This window comes from Carcharhinus amblyrhynchos, chromosome 4, assembly GCF_965287045.1.
Source record: "Carcharhinus amblyrhynchos chromosome 4, sCarAmb.v2.hapA, whole genome shotgun sequence".
Taxonomy (NCBI): domain Eukaryota; kingdom Metazoa; phylum Chordata; class Chondrichthyes; order Carcharhiniformes; family Carcharhinidae; genus Carcharhinus; species Carcharhinus amblyrhynchos.
The window spans coordinates 27,006,835-27,030,585 of record NC_137327.1 but is presented as its reverse complement, the minus strand read 5'-3'; the positions used below and the strand labels follow the sequence as shown (position 1 = coordinate 27,030,585).

The window sequence follows — 23,751 nt, the reverse complement described above, 5'->3', positions numbered from 1 at the left end:
ACCTGAAGTGGCTGATAATGTGAGTGGAAGGAGCACTGATCACAGTTTAAAGAGATGTGTATTGTCTCCAGACAGTACAGTGAGTGAGGTTTTGCAAACCCAGGCAAGTCACGGGGGTTACAGATAGTGCGACATGAACCCAAGATCCCTGTTGAGACCGTCCTCATGTGTGCGGAACTTGGCTATCAGTCTCTGTTCAGCGACTCTGCGCTGTCGTGTGTCATGAAGGCCGCCTTGGAGAATGCTTACCCGAAGGTCAGAGGCTGAATGCCCGTGACCACTGAAGTGTTCGCCAACAGGAAGGGAACAGTCTTGCCTGGTGACTGTCGAGCGATGTTCATTCATCCGTTGTCGTAGCGTCTGCATGGTCTCCCCAATGTACCATGCTTCGGGACATCCTTTCTTGCAACGTATCAGGTAGACAATGTTGGCCGAGTTGCAAGAGTATTTACCATGTACCTGGTGGACGGTATTCTCACGTGTGATGATGGTATCCATGTCGATGATCCGGCATGTCTTGCAGAGGTTGCTGTGGCAGGGTTGTGTGGTATTGTGGTCACTGTTCTCCTGAAGGCTGGGTAGTTTGCTGCGAACAATGGTCTGTTTGAGGTTGTGTGGTTGTCTGAAAGCAAGAAGTGAGGGTGTGGGGATAGCCCTGGCGAGATGTTCGTCTTCATCAATGATATGTTGAAGACTCCGGAGAAGATGTTGTAGCTTCTCCGCTCCGGGGAAGTACTGGACGACGAAGGGTACTCTGTCCACTGTGTCCTGTGTTTGCCTTCTGAGGAGATCGGTGCGGTTTTTCGCTGTGGCGCATCGGAACTGCCGATCTATGAGTCGAGCACCATATCCTGTTCTTATGAGGGCATCTTTCAGGGTCTGGAGGTGTCTGTCACGATCCTCCTCATCTGAGCAAATCCTGTGTATACGGAGGGCTTGTCCATAGGGAATAGCTTCTTTAACATGTTTAGGGTGGAAACTGGAGAAGTGGAGCATTGTGAGATTGTCTGTGGGCTTGCGGTACAGTGAGGTGCTGAGGTGACCGGCCTTAATGGAGATGCGTGTGTCCAAGAATGCAACTGATTCTGGGGAATAGTCCATGGTGAGTCTGATGGTGGGGTGGAATTTGTTGATATCATCATATAGTTGTTTCAGTGATTGTTCACCATGAGGCCAAAGGAAGAAAATGTCATCGATACATCGCCTCACTATAGGAAGGATGTAGAAGCTATTGAAAGGGTGCAGAGGAGATTTACAAGGATGTTGCCTGGACTGGGAGGCATGCCTTATGAAGTTAGGTTGAGGGAGCTGGGACTCTTTTCCCTGGAGAGACGAAGGTTGAGAGGCGACCTGATAGAAGTTTACAAAATGTTGAGAGGAATAGATAGGGTGGACTCTCAGAGGCTATTTCCCCGGTTTGAAATGGTCGCTACGAGAGGACACAGATTTAAGGTGCGGGGAGGGAGGTTCAGAAGTGATGTTAGGGGTAAGTTTTTCACTCAGAGGGTGGTGAGTGAATGGAATCGGCTGCCGTCAGTGGTGGTGGAGGCGAACTCGCTGGGGTCTTTTAAAAGACTTCTGGATGAGTATATGGGGTTTAATGAGATTGAGGGTTATAGATAGGTCTGTAGGTTGGTAGGTGATGATGTGATCGGCGCAACTTGTGGGCCGAAGGGCCTGTTTGTGCTGTAGTGTTCTATGTTCTATGTTCTAAAGGATGTCCCGAAGCATGGTACATTGGGGAGACCATGCAGACGCTACGACAACGGATGAATGAACATCGCTCGACAGTCACCAGGCAAGACTGTTCCCTTCCTGTTGGCGAACACTTCAGTGGTCACGGGCATTCAGCCTCTGACCTTCGGGTAAGCATTCTCCAAGGCGGCCTTCATGACACACGACAGCGCAGAGTCGCTGAACAGAGACTGATAGCCAAGTTCCGCACACATGAGGACGGTCTCAACAGGGATCTTGGGTTCATGTCGCACTATCTGTAACCCCCGTGACTTGCCTGGGTTTGCAAAACCTCACTTACTGTACTGTCTGGAGACAATACACATCTCTTTAAACTGTGATCAGTGCTCCTTCCACTCACATTATCAGCCACTTCAGGTCTTGAACAGCAGGTTAGGTGTAAAGATTCGCATTCTAATCAGTAATCTCTAAACTGTCTGTGCTTTATATGCTCTGTCTGAGGCCAGAACTCTCCATTCACCTGACGAAGAGGGTGTCCCTCGAAAGCTTGTGAGTATATTATCAAATAAATAGGTTGGACTAAAACCTGGTGTTGTCAGACTTTTTACTGTGTTTACGCCAGTCCAACGCCGGCATACCCATATCATACTTCCTACAACCCAGTGTGCCAGAATGCTGTGAATGTCATACACCCAAGCTAGCTAATATGATACCAGGATAGCAAACCTGGACATGGATCCAGGCACATATTCATAAGCCACCTGCACCTACAAGTATTCTGCTATAAATAGGACCTCGATGGCATCATTAAAGGGCCAGGCACTGAAATTACCTAAACTGATCCTTAAGAACTTTATTGTAAAGCATCTGGAATATTTATAATAAATAAACTTCAAATAATAATAATGCTGATCAGCCTCTGACTGAGCACAAAGTACAGAGATGTCAAGAGGACTTCAGCAATGAAGGGTTCACTTAGCTTCATACTACAGTCAGATAAATGAGGCAGGAACACCAAGTTTACATACTGTTCATATCCAGGTGCAGACAGATCACAAATTGTGATCCTTTCGCCTAAAAGGAGGGCAAAGGAAGTTTCTAGCTCTATGTTTGGAAGACCTAACACAAAGGAGTAGAAATATTATTGTCACAGTTCTGCTTTTGAAGGATGTTCAAACACAGAAACTAGAAGCAGAACTATAGTGTACGGCTCTTCGAGCCTGCTCTGCCATTCATTTTGATCATGAATGATCAGCAAATTCAGTATCCTGATCTCCCTTCCCCACCATATACCCACAGAACTATATTTAATTTCTCGAAATCAGACAACGTTTTGTCCTCAACTACTTTCTGTGGTAGTGAATTCCGCACATTCATCACCCTCTGGGTGAAGAAATTTCTCCTCACCTCAGTTCTAAAAGATTTACCCCTTATCTTCAAACTATAACCCTTAGTTCTGACTCCCCCACCATCGGGAACGTTCTTTCTGGATCTACCATGTCTAAGCCTGTCAGAATTTTAGAAGTTTCAATGAGATTTCTCCCCGTAGGTTTACTCTGTAGCTCGGGCAAACTGGATTTAACATTGGTTGGTGCTTTAAAACTATCTGCTTAAAAGTCACCGGGGTATATTTTCGTAGTAAAGAGGCTACCGTCATTTGAGTCTCTGTCCTAATCGTATAGCAAGTGAAGAACAGGGTTGTTGGAAATTGGGTCAGAGTTGTCAGAAGCAAAGTTGCAGGAACTGGGATGGAGGATTACAATTGCAGAGGTTTGGGGTTCCACTGCAGCAGCAACCTACATCGTCTTTGATTTCTAAATCTAGCTCACCTCACTCAGTATTCCATTATACTCCAGCATAACTCATTTAATAAGTACTAATTGCTTCTTACCCAATACCAGTTTCTTAGTACTTCCCATTGTTTGCTCCAATCCCCATTGCTTTAAGTTTGATAAACAAGATATATTTCTCAATTCGTCAAATATGTTAGAGTGGCATGGTGGGAAACATTAGAATAGATATATATCACCGATTGATTTGGTTTTGTGATTTTGCAAACGTGCGATTTATTTCTTTGAGCCCTTTGGCTAAGATCAAGTGTAGCATCAACATGCTGTGCTTGGTTGAAGTCAGTAGGTTACATTTTGGCTTCATTTGAAGCAATTTTTAAAAGTGGCATCTCAGCCTTTTGGCTAAGATGCAAATGAGATCAAGCCTTGGAGGAGGAGCTATGCTTACTCCAATCAGCTTGGATCATGTAGATCAAGCCCAAGACAGGAAGTGAGAGCCCTGCCTTGTCAGCTTGGATTGGGAATGTCTGAACTTGTTGAGACTCTGAATTTGACTTTATTTGATTGTTTTGGAATGAAAAAAATGCCATAAAATATGTAACAAAATATTGGATTTAACAGTGGTTAGCACTGCTGCTGCACAGCGCCAGGGACCCGGGTTCGATTCCAGATATGGGTCACACGTCTGCATATTCTCCCTGTGTCTGCATGGGTTTCTTCCAGGTGCTCCAGTTTCCTCCCACAGTCCGAAAGATGTGCTGGTTAGGTGCATTGACCATGCTAAATTCTCCCTTAGTGTACCCAAACAGGTGCGTGGCGACTAGGGGATTTTCACAATAACTTTATTGCAGTGTTAATGTAAGCCTACTTGTGACTAATAAATAAACTTTAACTTTAACTTTATGTCGGGAAGGTTAGTCAGGTGAGATATTTTCTTCCGAGTTGGTCTTGACTAACATTAACCATTGTTGGCAGATGATCCTCAAGTCTGCTCCTAATAACTATCTTCATTGTTTTAGTTTAATAAAATCACCTTTAATGGTCTCTCATTATTAGTAATTGTTTTGCCAAGCTACTGGTATCTCTCTACAAGTTAACTCCTTCAAATTATTATTAATGCCCCAAGGATCATCTTCTAATCTCTCCTATCACATTAGGATAGATATATATTACTGATTGATTTAGTTTTGTGATTTTGTAAACATGTGATTCATTTCTTTTGAGCTCATTTATCCTACGTAAGAATTCCAAAGATATGTAATAAAATATTGGATTTAACTGAATGTATCTTTGGAATAGGCATATTACTCATGTCACCACTTAGGAATACTAGGGACAAAATCACCATTTAGCATATTTACTTTATGCTCAACCTCAGTTTAAGTTTATTTGTATATTTTACCTTTTTTTATTGCCCTTCTGCTGTTTCAGTACTGAAAAGATCTTTCCCTGTAATGTTAAGCATTATGCTCAGCGGGTACACCCTATTTCAAGACGCTGGGTGAAATTTTCCCGAATATCGGCCAGAAAAGTAGAGTTGGAGCTGCCGGCACCATTGGTAGTTTTCTCTGCTGTATCGTTCAAGGCATAATTTTAAAAATATAGCAAGGAGCAGGTCCCCAGCATCAAACCCTGCTAGCAACTTAGTTTTTTGAAGACCAGGGCACCATTTTTAGATGCTGCTAGTGGAAACTCACCTCTTCCCCTCCGTCAAACACCTGAGCTCCTCGGAGGTCTGGTCATCAGGTGCACATCTTGGAGACCAGTTGGGATTCACACCAGTCTGCCCTCATGCCAACGTGAATTGACTTTCTTCTGTCTGTGTATGATGTGTGCGCGCGCATGGCCCAGTGGTGGGTGGGGAATGTGCAGCCAGGCACATACATTGGGAGATCAATTCTTCCGATGACTTCTTACCCAGTACAAGGGTTTGCAGCACAATTTATATCTGAGGTAACAAAATCAGTTAAAGCATAAATACAATACCTTTACAAATACAATTAAGAAAGTTAACTAGATCACTTAAAGCATAAACACAATGTCTTATGCTATAGTATATCGACATGCCTGAAAGTTCTCATAGCTAATTTTAAACTATTACAATTCAAATTACATTTGCCTATTTCCGAAGCTGTAAAATGTAATCTAAATTTAATATCAAATGGATTCATTCTCCAGATCACCCCATTACATCACTGGTAGAGGGAGGGGACATTGGCATGAAACATAATTTTTTTTAAAGTTTATTTATTAGTTTCACAAGTAGGCTTACATTAACACTGCAATGAAGTTACTGTGAAAATCCTGTAGTTGCCACACTCAGCACCTGTTTGGGTACACTGAGGGAGAATTTAGCATGGATCAGCAAGTCTTTTGGACTGTGGGAGGAAACCGGAGCACCCAGAGGAAACCTCGCAGACACAGGGAGAACGTGCAGTCTCCTCACAGGCAGTGACCCAAGCTGGGATTCAAACCAGGATCCCTGGCACTGAGAGGCAGCAGTGCTAACCACTTGCCACCGTAATTTGGACATAATGTGAGATTTTCTGCCTCTGTTGCTGAACCCATCTGATGGAAATCTGAGTGGAAAATACCCCCCTCTCCCCTGATCACCCACTTGGCAAGTTGCTGCATTTTTTATAACATTTCAGTGGGCCACATTTCCTATCACTTTGCCAGATTTGTACTGGTCATTTTCCATCTTCATCTCATTTTAGTTTAGTTTTTAATCCATTTGAATCATATTTACTTAGACTGATCTTGTTGTTTTTTTTAGTTTTTTATGATGTATTTATCCAAATCAACATTATACCTTTAAAAGAGATCCCAGCTCGCTGAAGTGTGTTGAACAGCTCATTCAGTTCAGAATTCATTTGGGTTAGTTGTTTCTTGGTTTCATTAAAATGTCATTGCTTTACAGTAATGTACCTGGTATACTGTTCTGGATATTTTTGACTTTGGATTATGTGAAACTATATCAATCTGTGTTTGCTGCAACAATGTCACCAACTCTGACTTCAATCACTCTTTGGCCAGTCCTGTCACTGCATTTGCTCCAACCTTCTCTGTCCTATTACCTTAGGTTCTCCAAATCTGGCATTTTGTGAATTTTTCACCCAGGCTCTTTAGCCACTTCAATCTTCTAGATAGCTGTCTTCCACCACTTCTCTCTTCATGTTTATAGACCCTTCAGTAAGCCTCCAGTGACCAGGCAGTATAGTAAACACCCTGTTCCAAATTATCTCCGGCATTGATGCACGTGAAGTACTGTGCATGGGAACAACTTGGTGGAGATTTGTTCATCTGGTTTCTCTCCCCTCACCCCTCCACAGGTAGAGACACCTGCCCACTATTCATGATGCCTGCAGCAACATTGCTTAGGTAAAGAATTTGGTGGAACGAAGGAGCAAAACAGCATGTTATTACAATTTGGAGCAATGCAGTGTTGGTCATAGCATTCATTTATTTTATTTCCCATAATCAAGAAATACATTAACTTGCAATTTAACATTTGTCTCACATATAGGGATTAGGACATTGCACCCCACGATGAAACAACAATTATTCTACTGATCTGTGGATAGATTAAGCAATATATTTTCTAATCCATTGAGAGGAATTCTGAAAATTATTCTACTTATGAAATGGCCTCAGAAATCGGGCATAAAACACATGGTTTAATTCACTTAATGTTTAATTAACGTTAGTTTACTTGAAAAATCTAGAACGTGTTATAAGAGAGTTGGATCATCTCTTGAGAAGCTTTTGTTTGTAATTTGACTACAGTCCAAGAATTAATTATTATCTTTAAAGTAAAATAGGTTAGTTTTAGCAGTATGCCATTGATATTTGCACAACTAGTACTTCTGATACTGGCTTGCTTTTTGTATAGCAGAACTCAGTCCATAAGAATCTAAAGCTTGTATCATTATAGCACTCAAGTAGTACAAATACAATCCAAAAGCTTACACTATCATGAGAAAAATATTTATTTTCCTCTCATTCTGGAGCCAAAGAGCTTCTGTATTTTGTACAGTTCTTCATTTTATATATGATAAACTAGTCCTGTTACCCACTGTGAATGATTGAAGTACAGTCCTTTTAATACTTAAGAAAAAAATAGTATATACCAAAGTATAAGGTTATTTTGTTAATTTCTTACTGTCATTAGTATGTAAGAATCATGGTTTTGTGCTATCCTATTTTACCCATTGTTGCTGTGACAGTCTATCAGAAAAATAATTAAATTATGATATCTTTGTATTTCATGTCAAAACTGACTTTTACTTTCCCAGATGAAGGGTTTTGCATATGACATTGGTCACTGTTTATAAACTGTGTATAATGTATATAATGCATCATTTCAGATCATAAAGTACATATTATTGTATATCATTGTTAAATCCTGAAAGGTGGTGACAGGATCGTTGTAAATGAAGTCCATGTTTAAATTTAAATCAGTCTCTGAAGATTAAGAATATATATTCGTTTTCAGTGTTTGGTTGTCCTCTTATTATAATCATATAAACAATGAGGGGCAGATAAAAACAACACCTGGTCTATTTAGTCAGTTCCCCACATCTTTTTTTTAAATTCCTGCATGGGATATGGCTTCACTGGCAAGGCCACAACTGTTGCCCATCCCTAATTGTCCTTAAATTGAGTGGCTTGTGTTATAATTCAGGTCAGAAACTCAAGTGTTTTATGAAGTCCACCTGGATCATAAGTTTTGCAAGTTGAATTTGGCTAGGGTAAGCATGACATATTTCAGTAGGGGGCTTTTATCAATCAAAGTTTACTTAAGAATACAGTTAACTTTTCAGTTAAAATTAGCAATAACTTTTACCAATTACAAACAAGATAAAAAAGACAACCATGATAGTGTATAAATCTTAACAGCTAACTATCGTTCCAACCAAACAAATCCTATAAACAAAACCCTTGCCACAGATTTAGCACAGAAAATCCAAATGCTCACGTGATGCTGGAACTTAGTCCTTTGGTTGAATGCTGCAGTTCTCTTGACACACATACAGACAAGCTTGAAGTCAGAACAGCTTCCCAAAATACTAGGGAGAGAGAGAGACAGACTCAAGTTACTAGCTAGCAAGCCACCAACAGCAGAATTTTCACTCCAGGACGACAAGGGGATTTCCAGCTAGCCAACAGAATTTAAAACACCAGGGAGAGAGAGAGAGAAACACTGTTTTTCAGACTGATATCCAAACACCTTCTAACTAAAACATGAGCTAGCAGCCCAACTGTAAGTGAAACCTTGATTTCACAAAAAAAAGTTCAAAACATATGATCTGCCACCCAGTTGTAAATTCCAAGTCAGTGCATGAGACCTACTTTAAAAATGAACAAAACTCAATTTAAACCATTGAAGCAATAATAAAATGAGTTTTAGCAGACAACCCAGCAACAATGAAGAAACCCAAAGCTGCTTATAGCTACAGAGGACATGATTTAGAAAAGACTTTTCTTAAAGGTGCATGAGCTTCACCCCTCCCTCCCTTTCAAAACAAAAGCGCCATGAACATTCAAGGATGATTTCATTTTTCAAATCCTTTCAGTTTCAAACTACTAGTACTCTACAATAAATATACATACATTTTACAAAATCAAAACATGCAAACATGGCAGTAATATAGTCCATTTTAGTCCTTGTTTTCCACCGTCAAACTTTTTTTATCATATTCGTGACGAACTGCTTCCTCTCCACAATTCTTCACTCCTTAATCCTGTGTTGATTCCAAATATATTTCTTAATGGCTAGGCCATTACAGAGGGAAGATAAGAGTCAACTAGTTGTGTTCAACTACCACCTTTTCAGTTCTGTTTATTTAGCAGTGTCCATGCTGCTGCAACATCCCTAGGCATGCCATGCTGGTTCTCATAATATCTGCCAGAGATTGCCAGCACTGAACTCCCAATTGTTTGCCACCTTCATTGACTGGGAAGGCTCTGAACCCCATGATTCCTTCCTAAACTGAGAGATGCAGTACAATTTGCATATATGTGCTATCACTTCTTCATGAAAAACTATTGAATTGGTTTGGTTGTATTAAAGGAGGCTTCTAAAGAATAAATTAACTTCTAGAAATTTCCCCATCATGCATGCAAAATAAATGCCCAGAGCCAAGAAATATGCACAATCTTTCCTTGATGGAAAATGTAATTCAGTCAACGAGAGCCAATGCATTCATGCTTGAAATTAAATGGAGCACTGATTGCAAGCCAAACATTCTATTTTAGTCACCAACACTGCAAGGAGGACATAAAGAGACATAAACAGGTTGGGTGGGTGGGCAACAAGGTGGCACAAGGTGCCTCACAGTGCCAGGACCCAGGTTTGATTCCTGACTTGGGTCTCTATCTCTGCTGAGCTGCACATTCTCCCTGTGTCAGCATGGGTTACTTCCAGGTACTCTGGTTTTCTCCCACAGTCTGAAAGACGTGCTGGTTAGGTGGATTGGCCATCTTAAATTCTCCCTCAGTGTACCCAAACAAATGGCGGAGTATGGCGACTAGGGGATTTTCATAGTAACTTCATTGTAGTGTTAATTTAAACCTACTTGTCACACTAATAAATAAACTTTATTAACTTAAAAAGGTGACAGGTGGAGTACATTGTGGGCAAATGAGAGCTATTCACTTTCGTTGTAAAAGTGTTAGGATTCCAGATCAAAACCCCAAGGTATATTAGGCCATCAGACTAGACTCCAACAATTTTTCTATTTTGGCATTATTGTGAGGAAAGGATACTTGTTCCCAGGAACAAATCTACTGACAAAGTAGGGATCTTTTTATAATGAAATAAGCTTTATTTAATAATAGTTTAAATATAACTCTAACAAACAAAGCAGTTTGACCATTAACAGTTGAACAATACTTAAAAGTGAAGGGAAGCAACTTTACTTTCTAGTTTACTTTACTTTCCAAATAAGCCCCATTCATGAATAAATCAAATCCACTTTTAAATAAATAATTAGCAAACCTAGACATTTGCACATTAACATTTGTTCAGAGTCTTAGAACTTTCAAACAGAGCCAGAAGCCTGCAAAATTCTTTTAACTTCGAGCAGGCTTCAGCTGCAAACTAAGATGCTTTCGGCACAAGTCTTTTTTTCTCTGTTACAGACCAGGAGTGCACATAAACCACATCATCGCATGACCCTGTCAGTCACTTAAATCAGAAATCCCAGTGAAAATCTAAGTCATGATTGAAGTCTGTGCAAATCTTGGCTGAAATTTGTCTTCAAGAATTATGGAATGCTTCTCCCAGATTCCCTGGCCTTGTGCTTTAATTACCTTTGAAAAAATCATGAACTTGCAATGAAAATTGAAGATAAATTGGTTTTAATAGATTTTTAAACAATAGAAACCGTGTGCTTAGCATATTGATTGCATTTGTCACTCGCCTGCTTCTATTACAATATACACTGATTTTTAAGAAGTTCCTGATAATAGTTTTCCTCCAAATTATCTCAGTTTCAAAAATAATGATTGAATGGGTCATAAGAACTAAATACAGAAGAGGCACGCAGGGCTGAGAAATCAGACAAGGATCCATTTCTCTGGACTCTTGTTGAATTTGCCCTGTGTAATAAGTTCTGTGCAATAAGAGCTGATTTCTTAAAGTGAATAGAGATATTTGGTTGATCCCAAAAAAATTACTAAAATGGGTAGGTTAATCACTGCACTTTTTGTTTGAATTTTTGGAGATGCATCCATAGAAGACGTAGGGAGGGTTGCCAAAGAGGTGCACAAACAGTGGAGACAGACTGCCCACACCAATAATTCCCTTTGCAACTCCATCTATATGTCCATGTCTGAGCATATTTGGAAAGTATCAATATTCTATGATAAATATTCACAAGGGATGTTAAAACACAAGAATGCTAGGTGATGAGGGATAGAACTGGAGCCTAATGTTTATACACTTGTAATAGTGGTCTGCTAAACGGCGGGTTCTCTACTTATTTCTCTATACTTCCCTGTCTTGCATTTTCCTTTTCATTTGCTCATTTAGAGCCTCTCATTTTGAGTTTGACTCTGAGGAAAAAATACTTATGCTGTTTTGTTTCCCCCTTTGCATGCTTAAAAGAAAGACAAGTCACCTTTCTGAAGAATCCTGCAAGATGTTTGACTTGAGATTCTAGCACATCTGCCATTCCCATCAACAATTTATTAGTTCCACTGCTGGCCATGGTTTGTAACTCTGAGCACGGAACCCTTACCTGGACCTGGGGTGACTTGCAAAAGGAAAGGGATGATCATACCCAAGGTCCCAAATGATTTTACTCAACTTTATTTTAGGTACACACAAATTTTCACTTAGAGATACACACATTGCATATTGTTCACCCTCAACCAACAACCAAACTTTCAGCCTCTTGCTATTTTAAGCACAAGTGAACCTAGAATTAATGCCCATGACTTGAGTACAATTAATCATAATTGATATACAATTAACGAGGGAAATAACAAAATCACCCACAATCTTATTGAGCGGTGGAGCAGGCTCAAAGGACTAAATGACCTACTCCTCTTATGATCTAACAACAACTTTCCCCACCTGCTGCCGTTTGAGCTGAAACATCAATGATTGTCTAGGTCACCGCCATCCTGAATTTTTTTTTTATCAATCTGGTCCTTTTCAAGTTAGTGTCAATGAATATGCAATGCGTAGGTGTATCAGACAAGAAATTAATGTATTGTTCGTGAGAGCAAATATCTTGTGTACTTAAGTACATTGGAAACCGAAATCAGAATGAGAGAATATAGAGAATCCTTTGTGTGGCAGAAACTTCAATGCTTCCCCTTTGTGGTGCAATATCAAAGTTAAAAGTGAAAGCTGATGCACGTATTGGTGGAGAAAGCTCCCAAAAGTTGGGATCTACAAACCAGTTACAAACACTAATTAACTAAGAAAAATCCATCAAAAGACACATAATGCAAAAGGAAACAAAACAATTTGGTCAAAATCACTATCTTTAAAGTTTCTTTTTGAACAGACCAGGTCCAGGGACAGCCTTTGCCCTATTGTATGGGTGAAACTGACACTGGAGTAAATATCCATTTAATTTAGTTTAAATATTGTGCAATGCAATTATTTTCTTTCAGCAATTGCCAGGGAAATCTACTCTTATTACTTAGTGATTTTGATGTGTAGCTATTATTTGCTGCTTGGTTTCATATTTTAAAAATGCGTTGTTGCTTGAAGACATACATCTACAGTAGTTTCCAGGATTTCTAGACTTGTAAAATTCAAGTACAAATTCTACAAATACTTACTTTATATCCATCCATTGTTTATAGTTTGCTGGAAATTTAGGTACACTTCCTGTCTCATCCCATCCACTAACGATTTTACATAAAACAGAATGTGATAGAAAGAAGTAACTTACGTTTTTACAATTCTTTTCATGTCCTCAGGATGTCTCAAAGTTCTGTACAGTCAGTTTGCACAGAGTTAGGTCCCAATCAGCAAAAAAAGACCAAAGAATGATTGATCTATTTTTTGTGGTATTGATTGAGATATAAATAAATAGATTTTTGGGATACACACCTGAATGAGGCATAAATATTGTGAAATCTGATCAAGCAGATTTATATTGAAATATTAGAATGTTTCCACTGTTACTGATAGTGCTTAATACAAGAAAGTATAAGTAATTCATAGGTTCTTCAATTATCTTTCCTTTTTTAAGCAACCAATTAGGATACTTTGCTCAAAAGTTTAAAATAATTAATATGGTTTTTTTACTGTATGAAATGATTTTATGGGGAGAAGCCAACTCACACTCAGAAATAGAGTGTATATGAACTGATGATGTCAGCCCCTGGGAGATCTAATGGTAAAGTGCATGGAAAATGAGTAGTTCCTCCCAATTCCCACAGAGCAGAAAGTCATTAGACTTGAAAGCATTACTCACGTTATTAAAGCAGAAAACCGAGTTCATGTTATTCTGACAGGAAAGTGAGCTTGCTAAAGAGATTTGCAGCTAACTCATTGCTATACAACATTTTTTAAAAATATATTTATTATTTTGAGTTTGTTGATTTTATGACCATATTCTGCTTGTACCAGTTCTCTGCTTTTCTGGAATTCACATCTTTTGTACGAATTGCACCCTTGACCCTGGCTCTTTTATTCAGCTGGATTTTCCAAATGAAGCCCCCACACTCTTTGCATCACAGAGTGCCCTGGTGTGAATCTCATAAAAGAATCTGAGGGCACAGCCCATTTTCGCTGGAGAGACTGGAGATATGGTGCTGAGCGGAACACTGCACATGCGCCAATCTGACACAGTGGTGATTGGCGCATGTGCAGCAGCCCACTCTGCCAGTCTGCTGACCAGCCCTGCAACCCCGCAATGTTGCCCTTGCTGAAACCCAAAGGCCTGATTGCTGGCCTTCCAGACGTGTCAGGGCTGGCCTGCCTCAAGTCCACCACTACCCCCCCCCCCACCGCCCCGGCATCCCCACCCCTCCCGTTGCTTGGCTCTCCCGATCTTCCTGACACTCACCCTGATGATCGGCACCAATCAGCCCTTCCCTCCCTCTGTCACTAACCCAAAGCACAGAGTGGCAGTAGACCCTCCATCCAAACCGATCTGTCCTCCCCAGAGGCCTCCCCCTTGACACTGCCCGATGCCTGGTGGGCAGTGCCTCTTTGCCCGTTGGGCAGTGCCAAGAATGATGTGGAGATGTCGGCGTTGGACTGGGGTGAACACAGTAAGAAGTCTGACAACACCAGGTTTAAGTCCAACCGATTTATTTGATAGTAATCTCACAAGCTTTCGAGGTTTCCCTCTTCGTCAGGTGAATGAAGAGTTCTGGCCTCAGACAGGGCATATAACAGCACAGATAGTTTACAGATTACTGATTAGAATGCGAAAATAGCAGGTTAGGTGTAAAGATTCGCATTCTAATCAGTAATCTGTAAACTGTCTGTGCTGTTATATGCCCTGTCTGAAGCCACAACTTTTCATTCACCTGACGAAGAGGGAAACCTTGAAAACTTGTGAGATTACTATCAAATAAATCGGTTGGACTTAAACCTGGTGTTGTCAGACTTCATACAGTGCCAGGGAGCCAGGCTGCCAGAGGAATTCCGGCAGCCGGAGGCTGTGGCACCCAGCAGGAAGCCTGCTTTGCGGTCTCTGCTATGTCTCCCAGCTGGGAGAATTGCAGCACCCCCCCCCCAACCCCGATATATTTTTCAAATGGACTCTCATCCTCTAACGGGAATTCAGTGTCTAAACCTAACGAAGGAATGGCTCTGCAAGTCCATTATGTGGGCATGTTGGGCACTTTAAATGGTCTCCTCAGTCATCACAGCAACTTGAAACGCTAGAGACCTGTGCCTGGCCCCCTAGCACTGTCGAAGGGGCAAACTGGCAATGCCCCAAGGGCACCTTGGTACTGCCCACGTGGGTGGGGGTATCCCACTGCCACTGTGCAATTCGGGATCAGTCAGAGGGGGAGGACGGGGGTGATTGTGGCTGGCCATCTGGGTGGGGGGAGGAGATATCGGAGCTGGGGGAGGGTGGGGGTGATTTTGGGGCTGGCTAGGAAGGGAACATGTGGGGAACACATCGGGGCTGGCCTGGAGAGGTTCAGAGTGTGGGGGGTGTAGGAGTGGCAGTGATGCGGAGTCGCGGGACTGGCAGTGCGGGGCCATTTGCGCCAATCTCGGCACTGACAGATCAGCACATGGACAGTGGCCTGCTCAGTGCTGCAGGAATAGGCTCCACCCCCTGATTTTCAGTGTGTGAATCACACTAGGCACTCTGCACTGCTCAAGAGTGTGGGAGATCCATTCTGAAGATCACACAAAAAAAAAATCAGCTCGAGTTACTCCAGTTTTCATGTGAATTCGGCACTTGGAATTTTTTTTGGAAGACTTGCCCTTATGCCAAGTGGCATTCAAAAGGACAGTTAAGAAATAAATATAAGGATGACAAAGGTGTAGATAAAGTTTCAGCATGGTTGAGGAGAAGCTGTTGCAGGAAAATAGCAATGTTGTAGCAGTGAAATTAAATGATGACATAGGGCATACATTTAGAATTATAAAATCAAAGAGGATGTCAGTGTTATATACAATTTAGTACATAACCAATGGGGTTCATGGATTGGTGTTGAAAGGGCTTGAAAAAATTGATTCCATCAACTGACACTGAACTGGAGAAACAAATGTCTCCTCACAATTTAATATCACTTTTTTAATATAAAAAAGTCATTTATTTCTGAGACAATGGTTAATTTAAGATGAAATGTATTACGAATAATTAGTTAAGAGCATAACATCTGTTTCTTTAAAATTTATTCATCATAAAGGAGAAAAGTGTTATTGTTAGAAAGATGAATCCCAGATTTAGGATCATTATCTGTCAATCTGAGATGAGGTAATCATGCCATTTGCTTAATAAATGAATTGCCTATAAATGATTCATATCAGCCTACATATAAGGCACAACATAAGTTTTTAAATGATTTTTAATAATGAATAGTTAAAATGAAGAAAGTTCAGTAAGTAAAATTTCAGTTACTTTTAATTTTCTTCTGTTGTAGATAAATCCTGAATTCAACTGGTCTTTCCTACTCCCTGAGATGTCAGCCAAGTAGTTCTTCGAATATATATGAACCTTGATATTACAATCTTAAGCAGATGATTGCCTCAATAAATATATTTTCATTTTCCTAATCTTCCATTTTTATTCAAAGGAGAACTCTTTGCAGATCAACAATGTACAAACCATTCCTATCAGATCAGTTTTGAAATAATATACAAATGAAAAGATGGTGATCCTGTACTGATTCAGCCATTATTCCAGGCCCCTTCCATAAATCCAGAAAGAGTTCAGGCGAATAACCAAAAACTCCCTCAAGACCAGAATATACCAGGCCCAGAATCTTACACACAAGGTTACTATGCATGCCTAGCCCAGAATCATGCAAGAAGACGTTGGGTGCACATCCCGATGTCATCGCATCCTCATGCAATACTTCAGTCGGTGGGTGCATATGCAAGTTGGAAATATGTCTGTTGACAATCAAGAAACCAATTTAAATTAATTACACAGAAAATGACTGGAATTTTATGTTGCCTGTCTGCCTTTACGTTTGGTGGGTGGCTGATTGACAAGGCTGCCTTTATGTTTAAGCTTCAACCTGAGCCAGGGTGGGATGAGAGTCGGGGCTCAAATAAAATTAAGAAATATATCTGGGAACTAGTCTGTGCATTGTTTTTACACTGGTATTTATTTTTTACATATCAGCATCTCCTTTAGATAGCTTTGCAAGTGGCTGGATCCCTGAAGGAGCACAGTGAAAGTGCCAGTCTACGTGTTTCCTTTCCTTGGTGCCCACTCTCCCTGGCAGTGCTCAGTCTTTTACAGAACGCGTTTCATGCTGGCTAGCTGTTAATTGGCCAGCCAGCCTAATATTGCGTTAATAACCAGTTTCATATCCTCTCACACCCACACTGACTGGGTGTGCCCCAAACATAAAACAGGTCATAAAACAAATACTCTAGCTTCCAGCCTTACAAAGTTTTTATTGGTTTAATTTACAGTCATTGCTTCAAGCCAACTGAAACAAGATATGAAGGGAACTCCATATTTCCACTTGGAAATCAGTGAACGTATTACTGAGAGGCAACATGGTTTTGTTGGGGAGGTCATGTCTCACTAACTTGATCGAGTTTTTCAAGGAAGTGACAAAGATGATTGATGAGAGTAGGTAGGGCACTGGATGTTGTCTACATGGACTTCAGTAAGATCTTTGACAAACTGGTGCAGAAGGTGAACTCGCGTGGTATCAGAGGTGAGCTGGCAAGATGGATACAGAACCGGCTCAGTCACAGAAGACAGAGAGTAGCAGTGAAAGGGTGCGTTTCTGAATGGAGGGCTGTGACAAGTGGCATTTCTCACGGATCAGTGCTGGGACTTTTGTAATATAAATGATTTGGACGAAAATGTAACTGACTTGATTAGTAAGTTTGCGGATGATACAAAGGTTGGTGGATTTATAGGTAGCGATGAGGACCATCAGAGGATACAGCAGGATATAGATCGGTTGGAGGCTTGGGCAGAGAGGAGGCAGATGAAGCTTATTCTGGACAAATGTGAGATAATGCATTTTGGAAGGTCTAATACAGATAGGAAATATACAGTCAATGGGAGAACACTTAAGAGTATTGATAGGCAGAGGGATCTGGGCGTACAGGTACACAGGTCACTGAAAGTGGCAACGCAGGCGGAGAAGGTAGTCAAGAAGGCGTATGGCTTGCTTGCCTTCATCGGCCGGGGCATTGAGTTTAAAAATTGGCAAGTCATGTTGCAGCCTTTATAGAATCTTAGTTAGGCTGCACTTGGAATATAGTGTTCCATTCTGGTCGCCACATTACCAGAAGGATGTGGAGGCTTTGGAGAGGGTACGGAAAAGATTTGCCTGGTTTGGAGCACATTAACTTAGATGAGAGTTGCAGAAACGGTTTGTTCTCAGTGGAACGACGGAGGTTGAGGGGCGACCTGAAAGAAGTCTACAAGATTATGAGGGGCATGAACAGAGTGGATAATCAGAAGCTTTTTCCCAGGGTGGAAGAGTCCATTACTAGGGGGCATGGATATAAGGTGCAAGGGGCAAAGTTAAACGAGATGTGCAAGGCAAGTTTTTTACCCGAGGGTGCCTGGAACTTGCTGCCGGAGGAGGTAGTGGAAGCAAATACAATAGTGAGTTTTAAGGGACATCTGGACAAATACATGAATACGATAGGAATGGAGAAATATGGTCCCCGGAAGGGTACGGGGTTTTAGTTCAATTGGGCAGTGTGGTCGTTGCAGGCATGGAGGGCCTAAGGCCCTGTTCCTGTGCTGTAGTTTTCTTTGTTTTTTGTTTGGAACAAAGTTTGATGGCCATGAGCCAAATGTTGGACTTTCCCATTTCTTCAAGGCTCAGTGGGACCTGTTTTATGTTTGAAGCCTGGTGTGCCAAGATTTGACTGGCTTTCAGAAGAATACAAGTGGGTCCCATCGAGTATCCAACAAGATTCCATGAAATGTTTGCCATTGTCAGTCCGTGTTAGAACATCATTGAAACAGGACCAAGGGAGGCTCAGACCTTGCTTCTCAGGAGGCTGAAGTGAGTGACATTTTCGTTGACAGCAGGTAGTGTGTCTCTAAGACTTGTCTTTAAAACATAGACGTCCACTAACTGGATACGAAATTGGCTTCTTGACAGAAGCCAGAGGGTGGTTGTGGAGAGTTGTTTTTCAAACTGGAGGCCTATGACCAGCGATGTGCCTCAGGGATCAGTGCTGGTTCCACTGTTATTTGTCATTTATATTAATGATTTGGATGAGAACATAGGAGGCACGGTTAGAAAGTTTGCTGATGACACCAAGATTGGTGGCACACTGGACATTGTATCTCCAATTGCAATGGGATTTTGATCATTTGGACCAGCGGGCTGACGAATGGCAGATGGAGTTTAATTTAGATAAATGCGAGCTGATGCATTTTGGTAGATTGAACCAGAGCAGGACTTACTCAATTAATGGTAGGGCATTGGGGAGAGTTACAGAACAAAGAGATCTAGGCGGATATTCATAGCTCCTTGAAAGTGGAGTCACTGGTGGACAGAGTGGTGAAGAAGGCATTCAGTATGCTTGGTTTCATTGATCAGAACATTGAGTACAGAAGTTGGGACATCTTGTAGAAGTTGTACAAAACATTGGTATAAGGTCACACTTAGAATACTGTGTACTGTTCTGGTCACCCTATTATAGAAAGGATATTATTAAACTAGAAAGAGTGCAGAAAAGGTTTACTAGCATGCTATCAGGACTTGATGGTTTGAGTTATAAGGAGCAGCTGGATAGACTGGGACTTTTTTCTCTGGAGCGTAGAAGGCTAAGGGGTGATCTTATAGAGGTCTTTAAAATAATGAGGGGCATAGATCAGCTCGATAGTCAATATCTTTTCCCAAAGATACAGGAGTCTAAAACTAGAGGGCATAGGTTTAAAGTGAGAGGGGAGAGATACAAAAGTGTCCTGAGGGACCTTTTTTTTACACAGAGGGTGGTGAGTGTCTGGAACAAGTTGCTAGAGGTCGTGGAAGAGGCGGATACAATTTTATCTTTTAAAAAGCATTTAGACAGTTATCTGGGTAAGATGGTATAGAGGGATATGAGCCAAATGTGGGCAGTTGGATTTAGCTTAGAGATTTTTTAAAAAAAGGCGGCATGGACACATTGGGCTGAAGATCCTGTTTTCATGCTGCAAACCTCTATGACTCTATAACTCAATTTCAAATATTTCCACATGTTCCAGCATGATTAGCACTGAAGACCAATAATGGGTATGCTTGGTCATGGCTAACCTGTTTGTAAAATTTTAATCCAGTGTCTTTTTAAGTGGTTCGGGACCTAGAACAACATTACGCAGCCAATATGCTTAGGATTGCATATTTAACTACTTTATGGATTTGAACAAATTTCTCAACAATATCAACCTTGCGTTTGAGTCTGCAAAACGCATTCTTGAACACTCAGGAATTGACCTTGTGAAATGTAGTGTCACTTCGGCATGTCTCAATTACTCCTCTGGAATTTATTGTGCAAATTTTCTCTGTACACATTACATAAATAATGCTTTCTGATTTGAGTTAGCTACATTTTACACATGCTACAGCAGGATTTTCAGTTCTCACACCACTTAAGCGGAAAGTTTGGTGATAAAAGACCAACTGGATTTTTAGGTGGGTAATTAGGAGAGGAGTGGCAATTTAACTCTGCCTCTGCATGGAAGTTCAGATCTAATTTATGCTTTATGTTAAAAAGTGAGAACGTTTATTTTCTTGCTATTTTATAACTTTGATTATTGCTGAATTTGCCTGTTGTGAAATGGATGCCACCATCTTTCATAAACATATCAATGTTCTTTAAATGTTAAAAAAAGAGTAAGGAAATGTAACCACAGTTCACAAAAGGAAAATATGTAAAATATATAGAAATAGAAAATATATGTACAGTTTTAAAAAAAACAAGAATTCATATTTTTAGGAATTGTTTTCATTGAGAATTCAACATAATAATTCACTTTTTTTTGCTTTGGTTTAGGGAACAGAAACTCTTGCAGCCACAATTCAGCCTGAAATGCAAATTGAACATGGAGCGATTCAGATTCAACAAGGAGAAAATGGAGAAGTTGTTCAAATCCAAATGCCAGTCAATACTGTCAGCAGTTAAAATTAAATGAACAGAACTATAATAGCAGGGAGAAGAAACAAATCCTGTGCGAAACAAGCGATGGCCAAGTTGCTGGTCGCACATTATAGCAGCCAAACCTGACGCTCCTCGCATTGCAAAATAATAAAGCATTTCTGCGCTCTGTTGGGAAATATAAACAGACTTTGAAATCATTTGAAGAATTTGTTTTCTACATCAATGTAACTATTGTGGACATTGGGATCAACTGTTAACCATGTGTGAAACAAGGAAAATATATATATCTGTATTACTCATTGTAATTTTACAGGGTCTGGTTTAACTGCAGTTGTGTCTTTATTGCTACTGAACTATTTGGTTTGAAAACTGAATTATATAGATACTTTGAAATGTATTTATGAATTGTATACATTATAACTAGAATTCAGGGAGTTTATTTTTGTTGTTATCATTTAGAGTTGCTAACTCTTCGGAGGCAGAACCAGTGAGCTTTTTTGTAACTAATTTTGGTTGGAAAATATGGCAGTCAATTAAGGCAATTTGTTCCAATTATTATGAAAAGGAATAGTGAAGTACCGCCAGTTCTTTCAGCCCGAAGTGAATTAACATTTTACTGCTTAGTTTAGGTGTAGCAAAATGGTGTTACTTTTAACTCACATCATAAACAGCAAATAGTGTTTTTGCACTTTCTGCAGTCTTGATAAAGACTCATGCGCTAAAGAAATATTCTTGTAAAGAGCTTATTGAATCAATGAGAAACCATGGTCATTGTGTTTTTAACATGGATAGTGTCGAACAGGAACATAGTCAAAACACTAGTCATGGAAACATAAGTTTAATAACTTTTCTGATCATTTTTCTTTGTGTCCAGTTGACCAAAAAAACACATTAAAAACCAGTGTTTTCTGATGAAATCATGCAGAAAAATTTTTTTTCTAATTAAGTATTTTCCTGTTATTTGCAAAGGTACATTCCTGTCTGGTTTATCGCTACTCTGTTTATCGAAGTATTCCAAGCCTAGAATTTTCTACATCGGTAATGCTGAACAAGTAGCCACAAAGTATTATACTTAACCTTATGATTAGACTATTAGATTTTTTTAAAAAGATAGCAAAACGTCCTTTGTCCCAAAATTACGATAATTTGAATGTGTAGAACCAGTAAATTCAAGCAGTGAAGCATACTGCCTCCTTCATGCTGTGATAAGGATTTCTGTAGCCTCATTGGAACATATGCAAGTAGCTGCAGAGGTGAAGTCCAGATTCTTGGTGGATCTCCACATCGATCAAGACTTACTACTACTTTCAGGACCACCAAATTAACATCCTAAATGGAATTGAGGCCAATGTGGAGATTTTCTCCCTTCTGCTTTTGTTTAACAGTTATGTGCTGAAGGATCTGGCCTCACCCTGTGGGATCTTTGATGCAGCTTTCAGGCTAATTCTAATTCTTAAATGGCTCCTTGCCATCTAATGTTGCAGTTACATTCTTTTTCACACTGGTGAGCTCATTCCCTGCAATAAGACCCTTTTACAAGGAAGTATTTTAACACTACATTCTGCACCCTCTCCTTACAGTCTCAATGAACAGTATACTTTGTATAGAGCACAAGAAACAATACTTTTTATGTATACTAAAACATGTGACAATAATCAAATCAAAGCTCAAATATTGGGAATTGTTGAATCTGGTGATGACAAAAGCATGGAGAGGCAAGCAGTAAATTCTATCACTTAAATTCCAGGATGCATTAATTTAACCTATGTCACTACTAGACTAGTTTGGAACAACAGCAGAGAAAGACTCTTGCATGGTCTTGGGGTGAATTAATTGCAATAATTCATTGTGCAGTAGCTAAAGTTATGAAAGTACCTCTGATTGCTTTTTTTGCTTTGTCTTTGTTCATTTTGGAAGGGCCAGCTTAATTATGAAGTCTTTTGAGATGTTCTTGTCAGCGGATTTTCCCTAAATGAAGAGCAAAATGCAAAATATTCTTTCTCATGACAATTCCCCTCTTTAAAATGTATTTGTTGGAGAAGAAAGGGGAGCAGAAAACCCAGGAAATCAAACTGGTAATAAAATGGTATTCTGGGAGAGAAGCAGACTTTCCTGTTGATAACCAGTTACCAGGGTGCAGAGCCACAGAAGATCTTACTTGAATATCTCACTGAACGTGTCAAGCAAGTTGCCTGAAGGAATCTTGTCCTCAGAGAATATTAACAAATGTATTCAAAAAATTGCAAAGTGTTTGCTATAGCTCAAAAAGTCACCTACTTTTCACCCAGCTTTTATCCTCATCTCCCTGTGCTCTTTATTGCAGTTGAGGGGTAGATGGTATGCTTTTTGTTTGTGTCACCTGTGTCATTTGCATCTGATTTCAGAAAAGCCACAGAAAAAGAGGTGGTCTCTTTGCATTTCCTTTCCTCCTACTCCAGTGCTAAAGGCAAGATTAGCAACTTGTTGGAGCAAGAGATTTGTTGGGATTCTGAACATTTCATGCTACTGAATACTATTTCATCATGTTTTGTTACTTGGCACACGAAATGAATTTCAAGCCATGGAGTGCAATGTGGAAAGGTAAGCCATCTATATTTCGTACACTAGTACTGTTTAAATATTCCTATTTATGGTTCTGCAGCAATATTCCAAAGTCATACCATCATCCTGTGGTACTTATCACAGAAATGGATAGTGGGCCAGGTTGGCACCCACACTAGTAATATTACAAGAACACTTGTAGACTGATTTCAGAACAGCACTGTGTACTTGTAAGCAGTTTTTTTTTTAATCATATACTCTGCAGTTGTCAGCAAACTTTATTGTTTTTTCTCATTTTTGTCAGACTGTCTACAAGAATCTTTTTATTGCTGCTTAAATGGGGGTTTGTGTATTTTTACTGGGACGTTTATGACTGCATTGTTAGGAGAAAACCTGGTTGGTAGTTCAGGTGACAGAAGTTCTTTCATTTTCAGTTTGAGCTGCTGTTTTAGTTTTAAAGGGGCATCAATCTGAAAAGAAGTCTCTCTC

The 23,751-nt window shown here is 40.1% G+C and overlaps 1 protein-coding gene across 2 annotated transcripts in view; it reads left to right on the top strand.

Moving 5' to 3' along the window:
* banp (BTG3 associated nuclear protein) overlaps positions 1–22,374 on the top strand; it is a 182,467-nt gene extending 160,093 nt beyond the window's left edge. For both annotated transcript variants that reach the window (XM_080186883.1, XM_080186882.1), the window contains exon 13: positions 20,617–22,374. In XM_080186883.1, coding sequence (XP_080043009.1) covers positions 20,617–20,745 — 129 coding nt within the window. In that variant the 3' untranslated portion in view covers positions 20,746–22,374. The remainder of the gene's footprint in view (positions 1–20,616) is intronic.
* Positions 22,375–23,751: the final 1,377 nt, after the last annotated feature.